This window comes from Octopus bimaculoides, chromosome 21 (genome assembly GCF_046866305.1).
Source record: "Octopus bimaculoides isolate indiv1 chromosome 21, ASM4686630v1, whole genome shotgun sequence".
NCBI classification, from domain to species: domain Eukaryota; kingdom Metazoa; phylum Mollusca; class Cephalopoda; order Octopoda; family Octopodidae; genus Octopus; species Octopus bimaculoides.
In genome coordinates this window covers 3,007,729-3,027,295 of record NC_142948.1, presented here as the reverse complement: position 1 = coordinate 3,027,295, position 19,567 = coordinate 3,007,729, and the positions used below count along the sequence as shown (strand labels likewise).

Genomic DNA, 19,567 nt, shown 5'->3' with positions numbered 1-19,567 from the left:
CCTTGACACCTACTTCACCTCTTCACTCCTACCCACCCTGTAGACACCAATCCTCTCCCTGCCTCACCCGACACGGAAGAAATGAGCACATGCACACAGGAGCCCCAAATTTCTCAACCCCTGCCCTGTAAGGGAAGAAAAGGGAAAAAGTACATCGTTCTTTACGATGAAGCAAATACCAAACTATTTAATGAAATTCCTTGTTCGGACAAGCCAATATATGTGAGCCCGTATCTTTGCGAGAAAGTGTCCCAGAATCTGGGTTGTATCATAGTCGACCCTATGCATGAGGAGAGCATTAAATACGCGGAAAATAATTTCGATACCAGTGAGATGCCTACAACAGTGAATCCATTCAAATTGAAACAAGACTTTAATATTGACATTTTACAATGTTTAACTTCAAACATTTTTTTGACAAAAAAGAAAAAAAGTATGATTGTATAGGTTAAATGAAGGCGCCCGCCCGGATGTGGGGTCGAATGTCATTATTTCATTACTCATTTTATTTTATTTTTATCTATCTTTTCATTCGTTTTTTGTGTCCCCACTTTCATTGTACCGTTCTGTTTGTTTATATATTGTCCCCTCTATGTTTAGTCGTCTACGGGTAATAAAGAAAAAAGTTGTTACAATCATCTGAAATTGTGATGATATTCGATATTCAAGCAATTTTGCAATTCAACTTCAAAAAAGGACGTAAAGCAGCTGAAACTGCTGGCGATATCAACGAAACGTTTGGTGAGGAAATGACCAGCGAGTGGTCAGCTCGGAAATGGTTTAAACGATTTCGCAGTGGAGACCTGAGCCTTGAAGATCGTGAGCGCAGTGGACGTTCATCTGTCATCGATGGCGATCAATTGAAGACCGTCATTGAGAAAGATCCACGTAAAACCACTCGAGAACTGGAACTAGAACTTCAAGTTAGCCAGAAAAAATTGGCTATTGCAGTTAGGGTTAGCGTTAGGACTCCGAGAACAATAGAAACCAACTTAATCCTTCAGTAAGCCAGAAATAGCACTCAAATCTCTCTTCAAATACCCTACAGAGATTATTAAAAAGGGGAGGAAGGACACAAATAATGTAACACTAGATACCTGTAAAAAGAGGTACGTTCACAGTGGAGTTGACCTACAGCTGAACATCATCTGAATGGAACTTAGCCTTTCCTTATGACGCTCCGAGACGATTATTTTTAAAACACATGGTTAAGGGAATTTTTAAAAATTAAATACTCCCTGTTTACTTCATTTGAATATATCAACCGAATTTTAAAGTTTTTTTTAATGAAAAAAAGATATTTCAGAGTCTCTGTCCTAAAAACACCTGAATTTCTAATATTCTGTCAAAATTGTTGTACAGTACTATACAAAAGTTTTCTGGGCCTGTTAGGGTCATCTCCATACTTCATCATTATATTTTGTAGTAGGGGTTCTGAATGAGAGGGTAAGGTGAGAGACGACCACCAAAAGTAGCCGTGTAAAATTTTCGGCCACCTCACATGAACTAATCAAGATATAGTGTTTTAAAACAGAAAAATTTCAATAATGAAAAATTATTTCATAATGTCCACTTCAAGAAGTTACGTCTCACATCCTCCCCTCTCATTCAGAACCCCTACAACAAAATATAATGATTAGGCATGGAAGTGACTCCAGCAGGGCCAATGTTTCATCGGTAAAAAACGCAATGCGTAACTATACTTATAAGTTGGTAATTAGTAGAAATTTACAATAGTTTAAAATAACCGAAGACTTTTGCACAGTATTATGCTTAACTTAGCAAGTTTTCAACTAAAAATATTTTAAAACATTATTTCAAATTACAGCTTCATAAACAATAAAAATAAAATAAAGATATTGAATTCCTGTTGAAAAATTATGTTGAATGATTAGTTTTTGTAATCTGACATTAAAAAAAAACCTTATTTTTCTCTCCGTGCAGTGTTTCAATGACAACTAAATAAACGAATTCACCATTGCTTCTGTGTGTTATAGGAGGCAAAGTGAACAGGCTTTTTAGAAGTGAAATTACAATAATTTACATATCTTTTCCGGCTATATAGCAAGATGTAAAGTTATTCTTGTTTATTCATTGCAAAAATATTCATCTTTATTCTTGAAAATAAACAAAGAATGAATTTTCCTGACAATACCCCATCAGGAAAGTAAGTGATAGGTCGAAAGAGAAAGCTTTAAAATAATAGCGAATCGGTTTAGATGGCAAATCAGACTGAAATAATTGAGAGAAATGTGTACTGTTAAATTCGTGATAAAGAACATCGTGTCAGTTATCGTAAATTTTAAGAAAATCAAATTTATTCGAGATGGGTAAACACATAAAATATGAGAAAATCAAAGCGGTTAGTGTCCCTGGTTTGTGAAATGAGTGTCGTCTACTACGTCGGTGCCTCCGCTATAAATACGGCTGACTTCTCTCGAAGCAGGCACACCAGTGTTGTTGATACAAGTCATTTTACTGCTGTTGTTATCAATTTATTTTCTTTAATCATCATGAGCGACTCTACTAAAAGCAAGTCTACTAAGCCTAAGGCTCCTCCTAGCCATCCCAAATACAGCGAGATGGTTGCCAGCGCTATCAAATCCCTGAATCAAAAAGGTGGTTCGTCTAAAGCTGCTATCATGAAGTACATTACCGCCAATTACAAAGTTGGAAACAATACTCCCCGGGTCAACGGTAACGTCAAACTTACTCTGAGACAAGGTGTCCTGAAGCACATTCTTGCCCAAACAAAAGGTGTTGGTGCCACCGGTTCTTTCAAACTCCGCAAGACTGCAGCCAAAGGCGAGAAGAAACAGAAGAAGGTGAAGAGGCCCGCCAAGGTCGGCAAAAAACCTGTTACTAAGAAGAACAAATCTGCGAAACCTAAGAAACTAGCACCAAAGTCTGCCAAATCTCCTAAATCCGCTAAATCCAGGGTAGTTAAACCCCAAAAGGTTGCCGCCAAGAAGTCAGCGAAGAAAGTGACGAAGAAGAAAGCTGTCAAGAAACCAACTACAAAGAAAGCTACCAAAAAGTAAATTATTAATTTTGAAAAGCTTTCAAAGGGCCCTTTTTAGGGCCACCAACAGGTTTCGATTGTGTATGAATCGACTTCAATACGCGATTTTGTGTGGGTTCGTTTTTTAGATCCTTCTTCCGTAATGTCTTGGATAATCGTTAGCTATAACGGTTTTGTGGAGAAATGGCGGCAAGGGCCATTGAAACTTTTCGTTGGTCATCCCTAAGGTTTGCAAGATTTTTTTGTTTAGTACCTTGTATTTGAGTTTGGAAGGCTAGATGAAAGAAGTCCCCAATTTAGTTTTACTCTTATAATATGAAAATCGATAGTTTCATGACTGAATACATATGCGATGGCTATGAGCAAGTTATGGCGCTAGGACTGAAAAAAGATTAGATTTTATCAACATAATCGCTATCTATACGCTGGAAAACGTATTTTTGCTAAATTCTATTTAAGGCCTTGGCAATAACTGCATTTAGATGCATCAGTATGTTTGCCGCTTAATTTGAAACGTTTTCCATGTAGATTTTTTTAAAAATTGCAAGGAGTTTCGAACCGTCTTTTTATTACCATTTTCCGTAAATTTAGCACTTCCTTGTTTTTTGGAGATCTTTGTAAGATAACTGTTCGATTATTTTCATAATTTGCATGTGCAATAAGTTACTGAATGGGTGAGAGGGTAGGGATTTATTTTTTCTAAGTTGTTAATGGTTCAATAAATTCATACAACCCCGATCGGTGGGTAACATTCCTTCATTTTTTATACACTTGACGTATTCGCAAGGTGCCAGTGTTGTTTACATGATTGAATACTTGTGCACAAAAGGAAAAATTCATCAACGCCTTCGAAATATTTGCTATTTTATTTAAAAACTGCTTTATTAAAAGCCTGTTAACCTGCCACTGGGTCTGCTAGAAACAGCAGCACAACTTCCTTCAAATTACTAACAATTTTACCTACATTCGATGGTCATGGCTAAGATAGGTTTGACCAATGAGGTTGATCTAAACAAGTCTTGCAGTTTCATTTGTCGTGAGTGAATTTTCTATTTTCAATAAACTAATAATCCTGATCTGCAAGGCAGCCGACATTACTACAAATCTAGGAATGTCGCCCGCCTTTTTCGACACTGGTTACCGATCGCAAACAAATTCCGGCTGTTGCTGGCGGATTTGTATTTTAAGCGGGCAATGGGCCTCTTAGATGTTATTTTTTTTTAATGAAATTTTGCTGAAGTACGTTTCCAAGAGTGGAGTATGCTGGTGAAATTTAGAGAAGAAAAAAATTACCAAGTCTGCTAAAATCAGCAGCACATCTCCCTTCAAATTCCAATTCTATTTCCATTCGATGATGGCTAGAATAGATTTGACCAAAGGGACTGACCTGAGATCTGAATGTCTCGCTTGTGAATTCTCTACAAATTATAACTCCGATCTGAGACGACATTCCTACAAGTCTAGGATTGTAGCCCGCCTTTTTAAGTTCATTGCCTCGATATAACTACAGTTTAGTGCCCCCAGCGACTTTGCTTCACCATTTGCTGACGAATGCATGTATTTTTCAAATTAAATTTAGCAGGGTGTAGATTTTTGGAAAAAAGCTATTTGAAACGAGTTCCGGATCATTATTTCTTTTCCTCGTCCTTGACTTCATTAATGACGGTTTTCGTAAATACAGCATTTTCCCATCTATTTCAGTTTGAGATATTGTGTAATCTACGCTTTTCGAGATGTTTAATGCTTTCGAAACTGAGTATTTTTACCTGTGCAAGTTAATACGTGGGAATGAACTTTTTTTTCTGAAGAGAAAAAAAAAAACATCAACATGTTCGTAACATACACATTTGAAGACATATATTTCTGTGAATTTCCACTATTAAAATTGTGAGATAGCTGGTGGCAATAAACTGTTATACTATTACTCTATTTATCAAAAGGCATAGATTGTTTTCTAAATAACAGGAAAAAAATATCGTATTTCGACACAATCGCAATGTAGACCCTTGAAAATATTTCGAGAAAAGTTTCCATTTGAAAATATACATTGATAAAGTTATTAGGGAGCGTAGCTCGTGGGGCATTGAAATGCAGTTATAACGATGAGTACTTAAAAACAAAAAGTTGTAAACATAAAGCAACAGGTATCCTCCTGTTTTAAGATCGCTCCCAACCTGTTTAAATTTACCACCCGGGGATTCAAGTATCTCTTATTTAATAGATTAAATGCTGTAAGTTCAGGTTTTTTTCCCCTACCCAATACAATAATAATGTGTAGTAATATTTAGTTCTTTAATTTTTTAAATTGCTATGGTCCTGACGAACGAAATTTAGTCTTTTGTTTCTACTAGAATGCAGGACAAAGTTGAGTTCTTTTGTTACCGTGTGCCAATTACGATTAAAAATGTTACTATTTGAATCAAGAAGCAGGAGAAAACGACCGCCAAATTCAATCGGTTACGTATTATTTTCCCACGTTAATGAAAAGAAAATCTTGATGGGTGGGAAATGAAATTTGCGCCGAGCAATAAACTTTCTCACTGTCGTTTTGTTAACGAAGACGGTTTTGCGTGTTACTGCATTTAAATTAAAGCATTTAAATATTTAATGTATTTAAGTACTGTGTGAGTTAAAAGTAGAATAGTTGGTCCATTCAAGGATGAGACATTTAAAATGGAGATGCACCACTTTTGGATGACTGTCTCATATACCTTAACGGGAAAGGTTAAGACACGAAGAACATATATATGAAAATTTGAAATATTTTCTATATTTTATTCTTTGGTTTTCAGAATTGTAATCTCTCTTCGAATATTAAGAAAGTTAACTAATTTGAACTCGAATATAAACGATCAATGCCTGGCAGTTCGCTCTGTGGTTGCCAACGAAGACGGAGTTTTTATAATTGCTTGTGTAAATTAACCTGCATTTAAATAGCGTGAGAACAGTTTATTTAACCAAGATCGAGAGATTTAAAGTGAAGGGGAGTTTCAAATTAAGAGTGCCATACACGAAGGGAAAAATATGATCTCCAGAAATATTTTTTTTAAAAATGCAAGAAGAAAAAAAGAACCTATTCAAACGAGATTGAATAAGCTCTTTTCCTTTTTTTTTTTTTAATGCTAAGATAATTAATACTAATTAGTTGGCCTAATTTTTGCACTTTCATTGTCAATGATGATGGGATTTATTTGTGCAACGTCTGGTCAGAAAATTTGCATTTAAATATCGTGAGAGTGAAAAAGACAAAGCAAACACCTTATTCAAGAGCGAAGGGAATTTAGAATAAGGTGGGTGGGAATTGAAGAACCCTTACCCCAAGGAAAAGCGGGGGAAAGTTAAGAAACAAAGAGCAAAAATATTTTTAAAAAGGCGGAGGTACAGAATACGTACACTGGCGAAAGTGAAAAATACGTACACCCGGTGTTTAGGGTTAGGGTTTTTGTTACGCCGAAAACGGGTGGAGTACGTGTTCTTTTACCTCTGCCCGCACACCGTTTTCGACGTAAACACCGGGTGTGCCTATTCTGTACCTTCGACTTTTAAAAATTGCAATTTTGAAACAGGAAATTTGGATAACTTTGCAATAACGTAGTTTGGCGATCTTTCGGTACGATTACCTAAATATCGGCCTTTTCCGTACCGAAAGATCGCCGGTAAGTTTTATTGTTCGCCCTGTTGTGATATTGAAATGCGTTTAAAATGCGAACTATTAATCAATCAATGCAGGTATAATTATTAATAATAATAATTATTATTATTTCAAATTTTCGCCACACGGACAGCTCGTGGACGTGAGAGATGAGTTGATTACATCGGCTCCAGGATGAAAGGCAGGTAAAGTCAACTCAGAACGTACCTACGAGTGAAATACCTGTTAAGCATTTCGTTTAGTGTACTAACAATTCTGCTAGCTTGCTGCCCTAATAATAATCCTTCCTAGTATAGACACAAGGCATGAAATTTAGGGGAGGGAGGTGGTCAGTTTCATCGACCCTGAAAAGATAAAAGGCAAATTCGACCTCGGCGGAATTTGAACTCAGAACGTAAAGACGGATGAAATGCCACTAAGCATTTCCTCTGGCATGCTAGTGATTCTACCAGTTCACCAATTTAATAATAATAACCCTTTCTACTAGAGGCACAAGTCCTGAAATTTGAGGGGAGGGCTAGTCGATTACATCAAACCCAGTGCTTGACTCGTACTTAATTTATAGACCCTGAAAGGATGAAAGGCAAAGTCGATCTTGGTGGCATAACGATAATAATAATGATAATAATAATAATAAATGCCCGGATGCAGTACCAGGCAGTGGCTCTCATGGCTTGTGATCTTAACTGATTGGAAGAGTTATCATGTACATTGTTTTGTCTTGGTATAAAAGATGGGCTACAGCAAATATTCTGATTTACTTGTCAGTCGTTTGACCGTCACAGTTGAGCATGTTCCCTAGTGGCTGATGATATGTGCATCTCTGGTCGTGAGCAGAAGTAGTGGAGGAGCATCATAGCCATGTATTGAGAGGAATTCTTTGGTGTTTGAATAATTCACCTCTGGAAACATAAGTGTTCATCATCCTTAAACAAACCTTATTCAGGGACCTCTTGAGTAGAATGGGCTACTTGACCTGAAGAAATTTCTAACTGGGCCCACATGGTAGGTCATGCACTGCATATCTTGCTATGAGATCACCATGTCGCGCACATATGGTTGTGATACATGTGCCTGGTGTACCCTTATCAGACGGGTAGTCTGGGCTTTGTATATTTGTACCCCAGTGTCACTTTGATGGCATGCGCTGCTTCCGAACTCAACAATAATAATAATAAATGCCCAGATGCAATACCAGGCTTCTGATCTTAAGTAATTGGAAGTGTTCACATGTTCATGTTTTCTCTCGGTACAAAATACAGGATACAGCAAATTTTCTGCTCAATACCACGGATTTGCTTGTGACTTACTTGACCAGTTTCATGAAGGTTATACACTTACTCTTGTGTATAGAATGCTTAGAACTGTCATTTTCGCCAGTTCTTCAGGATATTTTATAGCAATCTCCAGATTTACAGTGATAGCTTTAGTGGTCATTTTAACGTTGTGCAAATAAAAGCATCTCTTAAACCTTTCAAACCAAATTTTTTTAACCAGAAAAAGATTTACATAGGAAGATGCATCTTCGTTTTCTCTGAAAATTGTGTCTATTAGCAGCACATTGAATTAGGTCAAATTATTGATCCAACGTAATCTTTTTATGTGGTGTGATCAATAAGTAACATGATTGTTGTCATAGAAACGAAGCGAAAGCACGCAGAGTGAAGCCGCTTGGCACTGAGTGACTTTCTAATCTGCTGCGCATGCGCACTAAATTTTTACGGTCTAGCTCACTTCCGTTGTTTACTGTAGTTCTTGGAGGCGAAGTGTTTAGCGTGTGTTCGACGCATTAACCATGTCAGAGAAAGTTGAGCAGAGAATCTGCATCAAATTTTGCCAAAAGCTTGGCGATACCTGCTCAGAGACCTACGCAAAGTTGCAGATAGTTTATGGAGAGGAGTGTATGAGCCGCACACAAGTGTACGATTGGTACAGACGTTTCCAATATGGCCGGAAAAGTGTCGATAGTGACGAACGGTCAGGGAGACCCGCAACCAGCAGAACGAATAAAAACATCGCAGATGTGCTTGAAGCTCTGAGGGGAAATCGAAAGATCACCATCCGTAAGTTATCAAAGGATGTGCAGATTAGTTACGGTTCGGTTCAGTCCATTATCACTGAAGATTTGGATATAAAACGGGAGCCTACGAAGGTCGCCAAAATGTCTGGTACTAAGAAGAACAAACCGGCGAAACCTAAGAAGGCGGCATTAAAGTCTGCCAACTCTCCCGCTAAATCCAGTGTAGTCAAACCCAAAGAGGCCAGCGAAGAATGTGGAGAAACAGAAACCTGTCAAGAAACCAACTGCGAAGAAAACTACCAAAAAGTAAATGATTTTTGAGAAGCCTTTAAAGGGCCATGAACCAGTTTTGATTGTATATAATCGATCTCAGTACGCGATTTTGTATGAGCTCGTTTTTTAGATTATTCGTCTGTAATGTCTTGGATAATCGTAAGCTATAACGGTTTTGTGGGGAAATGGTGACAAGGACCATGGAAGCTTTTCGTTGGTCATCCCTAAGGTTTGCAAGATTTTTTTTTTGAATATTCTATATTTGTGGTTGGAAGGCTAGATGAATGAAGTCCCCAGTTTAGTTTTACTGTATTATAATACAAAATCGATAGTTTCGTAACTGAATACATATGCGATGGCTATGAGCAGGTTATGGATCGCATGACGCTAGGACTGAAAAAAGATTAGATTTTATCAACATAATCGCTCTCTACACCTTGGAAAACGGACGGAGGTAAAGAATACGTACACCACACGTTTTCGGCGTAACAAATACCCTAACCCTAACCCCTCAACAGCGGATGTACGTATTCTTCACTTTCGCCGGAAAACGTATTTGCCAAATTTCATTTAATGTCTTGGCAATAACTGCATTTAGATGCTCCAGTGGCTTCGCCGCTTAACTTGAAACGTTTTCGTAATTGTTGATTTTAAAACATTTACTGGCAGCTTCGAATCGTCTTTTTATTGCCATTTTCCGTAAATTTAACACTTCTCTCTTTTGAAAACTCATATAAATCTCCGTATTTGTAAGATACCTGTTCGATTATTTTCATAATTTGCATGTGCAATAAATTACTGAATGGATGAGAGGGTAGGGACTTATTTTCTAAGATGAAGCTGCTAATGGTTCAATAAATTCATACAACCCCGATCGTCGGGTAACATTCCTACACTTGACGTATTCGCAAGGTACCAGTGCCGTTTATATAACAGAACAGGCATTCTTTCGTCACGCTAGCAGTAAATTTGTCAAAAAGCACGTGGTATTGTTATGGTATTGTTCGTTAATTTCCGTAAAAATTTTATATTTCTTTACTCTTCTTTGGAAGGCGACCATTTGCTTTGAACAGCAGAAATTGAAAGACAAGAAAGTGAAAAGGCGACATTTGCTTTGAAGTGAGAGGAGAAAATGTTTGGACGTGTGTGTGTGCGTGCTTGTGAAAGAGAGAGAAAGTGTGAGTGAGTGAAGGTGTGTGTTGTATGTATTTTTTTTTTTCCATTTATGTGTAAGTGGCACTCGCGCTCTCTCTCTCTCTCTCACGCATTATCTTTCATATGCACGTACATACATCAATACATATGCATACATCTCTTCTGTATGTATGTGTGAGAGAGAGTAAAGATGTGTGTTGTCATGTATGCATTTTTTGCATTTATGTGAAAGTGGCACTCACTCTCTTTCACACACACGCTCACATACATACAAAAAAAAAAGATATATGTATGTGTACATGAAAGATAATGTGTGTGTGACAGACAGTCTGTGCTTCTTATACATGCAAAAAATGCATACATTACACACGCACTCACAATTCCTCTCTCTTTCACACATACACACTCATGTCCATTTCATATACACATACATACATCTTTCACTTTCTCCTCTAATGTCGCCTTTTCATTTTCTCCTCTTTTTAAATAAATAAAAATAACTTTACAGAAATTAACAATCAAAACATTTGTGATTTTTTGACAAGTCTGCTACTACATCTGAAGGACTGCCAAAATTTAATGCATTTAAGTACCATGTGAGTTAAAAGTAGAATAATTTATTCATTCAAGGATGAGACATTTAAGATGGAGGTGGAGGTGCACCATTTTCAGATGACTGTCCCATAAACCTTAACAGGAAAAGTTAAGGAACAAAGGATATAAGTATTAAAAATTGAAATTTTGAAAAATATTATTCATTTTATTTATTCTTTTTTTGTTTTCAGAATTGTAATTTTTGTTGGAATATTAAGAAATGAAAAAAAAAAAAAAAAAAGCCGAGTCGTGTGTGTAATATAAATGATCAATGCCTGGCAGTTTGTGCTGTGGTTGCCATCGAAGACGGGGTTTTTATAATTGTTTGTGTAAATTAAGTTGTGTTTAAATACCATGAGAGCAGTTTGTTTATTCAAGGTTGAGATATTTAATGTAAAGGGGGAGTTTCAAATTAAGAGTCCCATACTGAAAGGGAACAAGGGCAAAGCAGCAGAAAAAAATGATGATACAGCATGACACATAACCCATTATTTAGAACTTCATGTGTATTTTAGTATACACGGTGCAAGAGGTATTTCAAGACATCATCATCATTCGATGTCCATTTTTCATGCTGGCATGGGCTGGACACTTTGACAAGAGCTGCACCAGGCTTCAATTGACTGTTTTGGCATGGTTTCTACAGCTGGATGCCCTTCCTTATTCCAAGCACTTTTAATAAAACAGTTCTAACCTAGCAAAAACCAAAGGTATCTTCATAAAAATCTGTGCTCATATTCTTGATAAACTTTCTGAAGAGGTTATTCTACGAATCCACCTTGACTACTTCAGTCTGTGACTAGAATCATCAACTTACCTTCACTAAATAGTTCTTATCTATTGTGTCTTCATAAATACACTTCACACCCTGTCCAAGTGTTCTATTGCTAAGTTCCACAGTTGAAAACATCAAAATACAAAGAGAAAAAATGAAAACACACTTTATTCCTAAATTATTTAGTTACATCTTGTAAATAATATATATGTTATTAAATACATGATGCATAGAAAATACTTCTTTGTGGCATTATATTAAATTGGTGAATGTTAAAAGTTTATGGTTGGGCTAGCATAAGTCTTGTTTAGTTGTGCTACATGTGAAATGTTATGAGGAAAACCGAACTGTAAACCTGTTTAGTTTTAATTTTTAGGTTCCAAAGAATAATCAGAAAACCTGAAGAAGATAGAACTGTATGCCACCAACGGAGAATGGACACGGATACGAATGAGTCACAAATCACGTCATTGATGAGAACCTCTCATGGGCTGATGCCATGATAGAAAGCCTCATACCCTTGCTCCCTACAGAATGACTGGTGTGTAATGTATTCTCATTAGCATTGATTCCATGAAAAAATGCATCCGATGCATCTGATGCACACTGCAAAGCAGCTGGCAAATGAACAAAGAAAGCATAGGGTTGTGAGGGTTCATCTAGTTCCATCTTGCTGTGAACTTGATACCCTCTATTAGTGCTGTTGCTATGAGAGAATACACTCAGTACACTATGAATTGGTTGGTAAATAAGCAGAGAAAGCATAAGATTGTGGAGTTCCTTTGGTCATGTCTTGTTGAGGACAATTCAAGTTGTATAGAATTAGTGCCAAGAGTGTGAGAAAATAGACTTAGTTGTATGCTGTAAAAGTGGTTGCCAAAAGGAAGGGCTGTGGAAATCAGACCACACAACAGGTACAGACACCAGTCTATGAGAGCAGCAACTCCCAATAAGAAGGGAGACAGACTGTGATGACATACCGAAGCGATGCCAACATAGAAAACATGAGGAAATGATGATGATTAATATTTATATTGATTTAAAATTTTCGCACAAAGCCAGTAATTTCAGGGTTGGGGATTACTTGATTACATTGACCCAGTGTTCAACTGGTACTTATTTTATTGACCCTGAAATAGTGAAAGGCAAAAATCGACTTTGGTGGAATTTGAACTCAAAGCATAAAGAGGGACGAAATGTCACTAAACATTTCCCCCACCATGTTAATGATTCTGCCAACTCACTGCCTTATTAAGCTGAAATATATATATGGAAACATGCAAATTATTATTATTGACCCATTAAATTTTGAAGGAATTATGCCAAAAATATAAATTATGAATTTAATACAAAAGCTTACCAATAACATCATCTCATACCTTCAACAATTTATATACATAACAAAATTATTCATATATAAGATTGAGAATCTTCTTCGTTGTTTTGAAGTTGACTTTGTTCATATTTGCATGGCTCAGAAAGAATTTGTTAAAGCAGATTTTCCATGGCCAAATGCTTTTTCCTATTGCCAATCCTCACCAGTTTCCAAGCAAGGTATTTCCCCACAGCTAGACATGCTTTCAAGAAACATTGAAAACAAAGGACAGGAGTGATATTCGTTTACAATGCACGTCATGACAAAGAAACACAAATTCACACACTCATACTTATATATAATGGGCTTTTTTCAGTTTCTGTCGACCAAATTAACTTCCAAGGCTTTGGCTAAGATAAAAAAAAATTTTTTTTAATTCCTAAACAAAAACTGGAGCAGTTATACTTTTATATCGTCGAACAATATATTCCTAGTTATGGCATATAATCAACTGCAAAATTACCAACGGTTTTGCACTTGGCAATACTGACGACCCTTCAGACATGTTAACTGGAAGGGAATAGCCTCTTTTATGCTGGAAGTAATTATACAATCATGGTTTGCATGGTGATGATTAAAAAAGAATTTAGGTTGTTTCCCTTGCTACACTGTCAGTCAGCTGTACCTGCATACTATTTTCCATTTTGACAGGCTGTAAGCCAAAACCAAGAATACACTGCTCAACAATAAGAAAGTGTGTGTGTGTGTGTGTTTTATTCTTGTTAAAGAATAACAAATTTGTACTCTACTACAAAAGTATGGAGTATTTCTTTATATTCATGTAAAATTGTTTTTATTATAACTGAACATAAAAACAAACATTAATAAATATGTATATATAAATTGCACCTCATGTTTAAAGCTCCAATGAAGCTATAGAGTGATAGACAAGCATTCAACTAGGATTGCATTGCATCTTATTGCAGAAACAGCCATAAGTCAATAATGCTTATGACATAATTTCTTATTCCTTTGTCTTGAAGCATATGTATATTGAGTTTATTGCTGTCACTATGCCTAGGTGAAATAATAATAATATATATATACATGTAGACAAATAAGTATTTTGTCTTATGCCACAAAGAAGTATTTTCTATGCATTCTGTATTTAATAACATCAACTCTACCATGATAGTATCCCTAATTTACAGCAATATATATTTTCCGTTATTTACCCAATGCCAAATATATCAAAAGTATCCTTTTCATCATCATCATCATTTAGCATCTATTTTCCCTCTTTCAGAAATAAGTCAAATGGACTATGTATGGTTATACTGAAAAAGTGGTTTTATTAACAATATCACAGTGGTAAATTATCTAACCAATGAAGATATAGTTATGATTATGTGATTTGTTACCAAACTGTTATGTCTTCTTTCCTGTGAGAATAATTTATGGTTATATGCGATAATTTTTCTAAAAATAATATGTGAGATAAATATCCTTATTCTTCTGTATGAATACGAACATGTGTAGCTAGGTGACCTTTTTTAGAGAATGATTTACCACAGATATCACACTGATATGGACTCTGTTCTGTATGAATTTGCCTGTGACTAGATAAAGTACCACTGTGAGAAAATGATTTGTTACAGATGTCACAACGATATGGTCTCTCTCCTGTATGAATACGCTTGTGACTAGTTAAATTACTAATTTTACAGAATGCTTTGCTACATATGTCACAGTGATATGGTTTCTCTCCTGTATGGATACGTTTATGAATAGTTAAGTAACTTCTTTCAGAGAAAAATTTGTCACAGACATCACAGTGATATGGTTTCTCACCTGTGTGAATACGTTTGTGTTTAGTTAGGTTACCTGGATCAGATAATGATTTACCACAGATATCACAAGTATATGGCTTCTCTCCTGTATGAATATATGTGTGTACAGTTAATTCACCCTTTGCAGAAAATGATTTACCACAGATATCACAGAGATATGGCTTCTCTCCTGTATGAAGTCGCATATGAGTATTTAAGCTACTTTTTGCGGAAAATGATGAACCACAGACAGCACAGTGATATGGCTTCTCTCCTGTATGACTACGTTTATGAGTAGTTAAGTGGCAACTAACAGAGAATGATTTATCACAGATATCACATTGATAAGGCTTTTCTCCAGTATGAATGCGTTTGTGAGTAGTTAATTCACTACTTCTAGAGAATGATTTATCACAGAAATCACAGTGATATGGCTTCTCTCCTGTATGAATACGTTTGTGTACAGTTAAAGCATTTCTATGAGAGAATGATCTACCACAAGTCTCACAGTGATATGGCTTCTCTCCTGTATGAATTCGTATGTGAGTACTTAAGTCATTACTTCCAGAGAAGGATTTACCACAGATGCTACAAGGATATGGCTTCTGTCCTGTATGAATGCATTCATGTACAGTCAATGCATTTTTGTAAGAGAAAGATTTACCACAGGTATTACAGTGAAATGCTTTCTCTCCTGTATGAAAAGCTAACTGATTTTTTTCAGAGAATGTTTTGTTTCCTGCATGAAAGTGGTAGGATATTTTTCCTAATTCTTTTAGCATCTTAGGAAAATCTATGCTTTCAGACTCAGCTTTAATATTCACTGGTTTTTCACAGAATTCATTTTCCATAATTATTCTTTTCTGATCACTTCTCTTCTCGTATTTTCTTAATTATTTCTACTGTAATTTTTCCATCACATGTTAATTTTTGTTGATATCTAAAGATACTGCAAATTCCTTTGTAAATTTCTCCAAGTTTATTTAAAACGCAACATAATCTTGAACATATTCCTGACAATGAAGGAGAGAAATTTTGTTAGTGATGTCAGGTCACAAGAAACATTTCCACCAATTCCACCATAGATTTAAAGAGATAGGGTTATATCCTTTCTATAAAATATCTTCCTTAATTATTTTTTAAAGATGATGAATATTGAAGATACGTCTGAAGAAATACTTTTATGCCAATGTCATCTGGTTTTTCTGAAACAAAAGAGAAAGAGCATAAGATATAGGGGATACTTAAAAGGAAACATTCAACAGTAGAAAATGTAAATATAAACTTTTATGTTGATGACTGGACTTTAAACTTTAATTGGTTATCAAAATGACATCATATGATCTTGTGTGAAGTCTACTGCCATCATATTCTATGAAATTACAATAAACTGCAGCAATTAGTAGCAGAGGAGAAAGTAACTTATAGACTTAGCAAAGCCCATGACTGGCAATGACGAAAATCAGTAGAATGAATTTTGTTGAATCTGTCAGTCTGTAACAGAATTTCTGGTTTGCTTTACAACTCCCCGCTTCTTTCTCAGGACATATTCATTTTTCAACACTGTCTCTGTTCTTCCCACATCGTTCTTTCCCTGAAATTCTGTGTGCCCTCCATCTCACCCCGTCTGTACACAATTAAAGCAAGTGAATAATCCAATGTTAAAAGGTAATTCTCTTTATATGAGTCAGTATCATAAGATATATCTCTTATACTACTAACTATTATGAATGTCTTGTACTAAACTATTATGAATATCTTGTGCTACTAACTGTTACGAATATACATTATTTACATTACCCTCCAGGGTATATCAGATGAAGGCTGGAGGGTATATCAGCTGAAACGTTGTGTTAACAACAAACAAGATGAGGACAAATATCCGTCAAATGTAAATAATGTATATATATTCCGTTTGGTTGGCCGTTATCTCGTTTATATTGAATTGGCCTTCGCCTGCGCGAACCATAGTCCAGCTGTCTTAGGCCAGAATTGTTCTAGCCTCGGTAATGTTGTTTTGTCGCATGCCATGTTTGTTTCGATAGCGGGAGCTGTTGTTCTATCGTCGGGGTCACCAGTTATAGCTTTGTTAAGCTATACACAAACAAACTAGTGGAGACGAAAATATATTTATCAAAGATTTATTATTTTACGTACATCAGGGCTTAAGTTGCCAGTTATTTCTGTTTAGTTAATTCAGATTCATTTAACGTTCACTGATAACATTATTTCGTTTCCTTTGTTTCTCTGGAAGTCCACTTCGTTGCAGACCAACTCCCTAGCTAGCCGGAGCGAAGTTCCTGTCTACAGTCCGTCTGTCATGACTCCTGCCCTACAGCAGGATATTTGCTCCGACATGGAACTGCCTCAGGAACAGCTTCCCATGTTCTAATACAGGCCGTAATTATTACTTATTCTTGGTATAAAACAACAGGTCATGCACTAAAAATAGGGTCCATCGAAGATATATCACAGAACACAGATACATGATCACATTGTCAAACATTATACATGCTGAACTCCCTACATAATGGTGGGTGACAACATTCAGTATTCTGTCCAGAAAAGTCATGTAGCTCTGGTCAGTTGTTTTTTGTAGCCGTAAGCTAGTCCAAATTATGTAGACCTTTGATCAAAATTACGTTGTTTTCAGAGATGTGACGAATTTTATGACAGATCAAGCAAAAATAAACACTGTTCAGGAAAGAAAAAAACAAATGAACGGTTGAATGAAGAAATATAAATTAATATACCTCGTATAAACCACAGTTATTTTTTTTTAGGAAATCGGCGATGGTGATCAGTGTGTTGATGAATTGAAAATAAATATGTTATGTTATTAGCCTTTAGTAACAACGTTTTATGCTAAATAAACTATTCTTTAGGCAGACCGATCAGCATCAGGGATCACCTTTCATTTTGGTAGACTAAAGTCAATATCCGGTTGAGCATGCGCATGGCGGCAACGTGGAGTGGGGAGTGAGTCGTGTGAGCAAAGCTTACATATGGATATGTGCATGCATACATGAGCACTTATTTGTAAACAAGCGAGGCTACCATGTTTATGTTGTTTGAATTCCAATAAAAGATTCTTATTGCTAAACTGACCTCTTTTTGCATTGGTGAGAAATTTTATCAGAGATACACACACGCATTATATATATATATATAAGATGATTTTGAAGCTGTGTTGAACTCCACCTCAGTCACTAATGACGTCACAATGTCTGTTCCATAGTACACTGTAATACCGGGACTGTCTCTGGAGCCAACCTTTCTGGAAATGGTAAACTCTATTAAACAAACACACATATACATACATATAAACTCAGGCATTTGACCTGACTAGTTTGATAAGTATCAATATACAAAACTCTCTTGAGTCACCCACTTACTTATGCTAAATATTAATCGATATACATGTCCTCATATTTTGAATTCTATTTTCCCTGTTTCCACCAACATACCTATATATATAGGTAATCTTCAAGTTTAGGGAGATAAAAAAAATAAATAAAAATATTCAAGGGAAATAACTGAACGACTTACCAGTATTATCCGTTTTCTTCTAGCTGTTTATAAATAAATCACACCCTAACCCTAACGTCAATCAAATCACGTGTGTGATTTGTTTATAAACAGAGAGGTACGGAGAATACTGGTAAGACGTTCAGTTACTTCCCTTGAATTTTTTTTAATTTTTTTTATCCCCCTAAACCTGAAGATTACCTATATATATATACATACATACACACATATATATATATGGTGGTTGTCTACTCCTTATACAGAATTTGACCAATTCTTGTACTTACACCTTAGATCTATCATGGTGTCTGGTGTGGATTTTTAAACCAATGTTTTGAAAAAGACACCGACATAAATTGCATATCTGCTTTGGACCATCAAGAGCTGCACTGAAGTTCTGATCCTTGTGAATCTTAAAATGACTTTTGAGTTTTCTCTACAAAATCTCCTCCTGAGGCTTTTGTCAGCCTGGGCCAGAAGACACTTTCCAAGGTGCAATGTCATGAAACTGAACACGAAGCCTCATGTTTGAGAAGCAGATTCTTAACCACACAGACATAGTTGTTGATATAGTATTAGCCACAAGTTCCACATTTCAAGTTCCATCATATATATATATATGATGGCCGTCCACTCGTGACCGAGGGGGACCATTGCCGACCTTCAGGAACATTGTGCGCGCTAGACCTAACTTATATTTTGCATTTGCGGCTCCGTTGGTGGCTAATGAGCCCTGCTCTTGACAAGCATACACTATATATATATATATATATATATATATATATATATATATATGTACATTTATACATACATGTACACATAAATCAAGGTAATAAATTGAAGCGCATCAACAGTTATATCCCTTGCAACAATCTGTCTCCCGCGCTCCGGCAGGGGCATAATTTGCCCAACCATCACACACACACACACACACATATGCTTTCGTTGTGAACACGTACACAAACACACACATGCTTGCAATGCGCACGCATACACTTACACCGACTCAGTTACACACGCGCACACACACATGGAGTACATGTTGCACAACACACTGTGAATGGAAGTTTGCAACATTGGGTTTCTCATGTTTTAAAATTTACTTTTATCCCAAGATTAACTGAAGAAAATGTTTACACTATGGATATTTTGTTATATATTGGATATTTACATATGAAGATAATAGGGTGAGTAATAATATTTATTTCTTAAATGTATTCATTCAGAAATGACTTCATATAAAATAAATTGAATTTAATTGAGTTTTTACCTGTAAATTTGGATTTTTATCCCTAATATTAAAGTTACAGCCATTTTCCCTCAGTGTCTAATCCCAATGTCCACCAAGAATTATACCAGACTCTTAAAATGTTGTGACGGAGAAAGACACAAGAGTATTGTAGT

General features: G+C 36.0%; 3 protein-coding genes across 4 annotated transcripts in view; 2 read left to right on the top strand and 1 right to left on the bottom strand.

Moving 5' to 3' along the window:
• Nucleotides 1-2,451: 2,451 nt before the first annotated feature.
• Nucleotides 2,452-12,171, top strand: LOC106884113 (uncharacterized). The gene is made up of 2 exons (XM_089339272.1): nt 2,452-3,037; nt 11,868-12,171. Exons 1-2 carry the CDS (start codon nt 2,514-2,516, stop codon nt 11,992-11,994), a joined length of 651 nt encoding a protein of 216 aa, XP_089195398.1. The 5' UTR covers nt 2,452-2,513; the 3' UTR covers nt 11,995-12,171.
• Nucleotides 11,642-19,557, bottom strand: LOC128250465 (uncharacterized). 2 transcript variants are annotated; one of them, XM_089339255.1, is made up of 2 exons: nt 17,389-17,582; nt 11,642-15,840 (listed from the first exon to the last, which is right to left on the bottom strand). In XM_089339255.1, the coding sequence occupies exon 2, from the start codon at nt 15,484-15,486 to the stop codon at nt 14,314-14,316; it is 1,173 nt and encodes a 390-aa protein (XP_089195381.1). In that variant the 5' UTR covers nt 15,487-15,840; nt 17,389-17,582; the 3' UTR covers nt 11,642-14,313. The 2 variants fall into 2 exon arrangements, with proteins under 2 accessions (XP_089195381.1, XP_052831517.2); XM_052975557.2 differs by lacking the exon at nt 17,389-17,582 and adding an exon at nt 19,434-19,557 and having other exon boundaries at nt 14,134-15,840.
• LOC106868788 (UBX domain-containing protein 11) overlaps nt 19,186-19,567 on the top strand; it is a 283,501-nt gene continuing 283,119 nt past the window's right edge. Inside the window, exon 1 of the mRNA XM_052975533.2 lies at nt 19,186-19,350. The gene's annotated coding sequence lies outside the window, so the exon portion shown is untranslated. The remainder of the gene's footprint in view (nt 19,351-19,567) is intronic.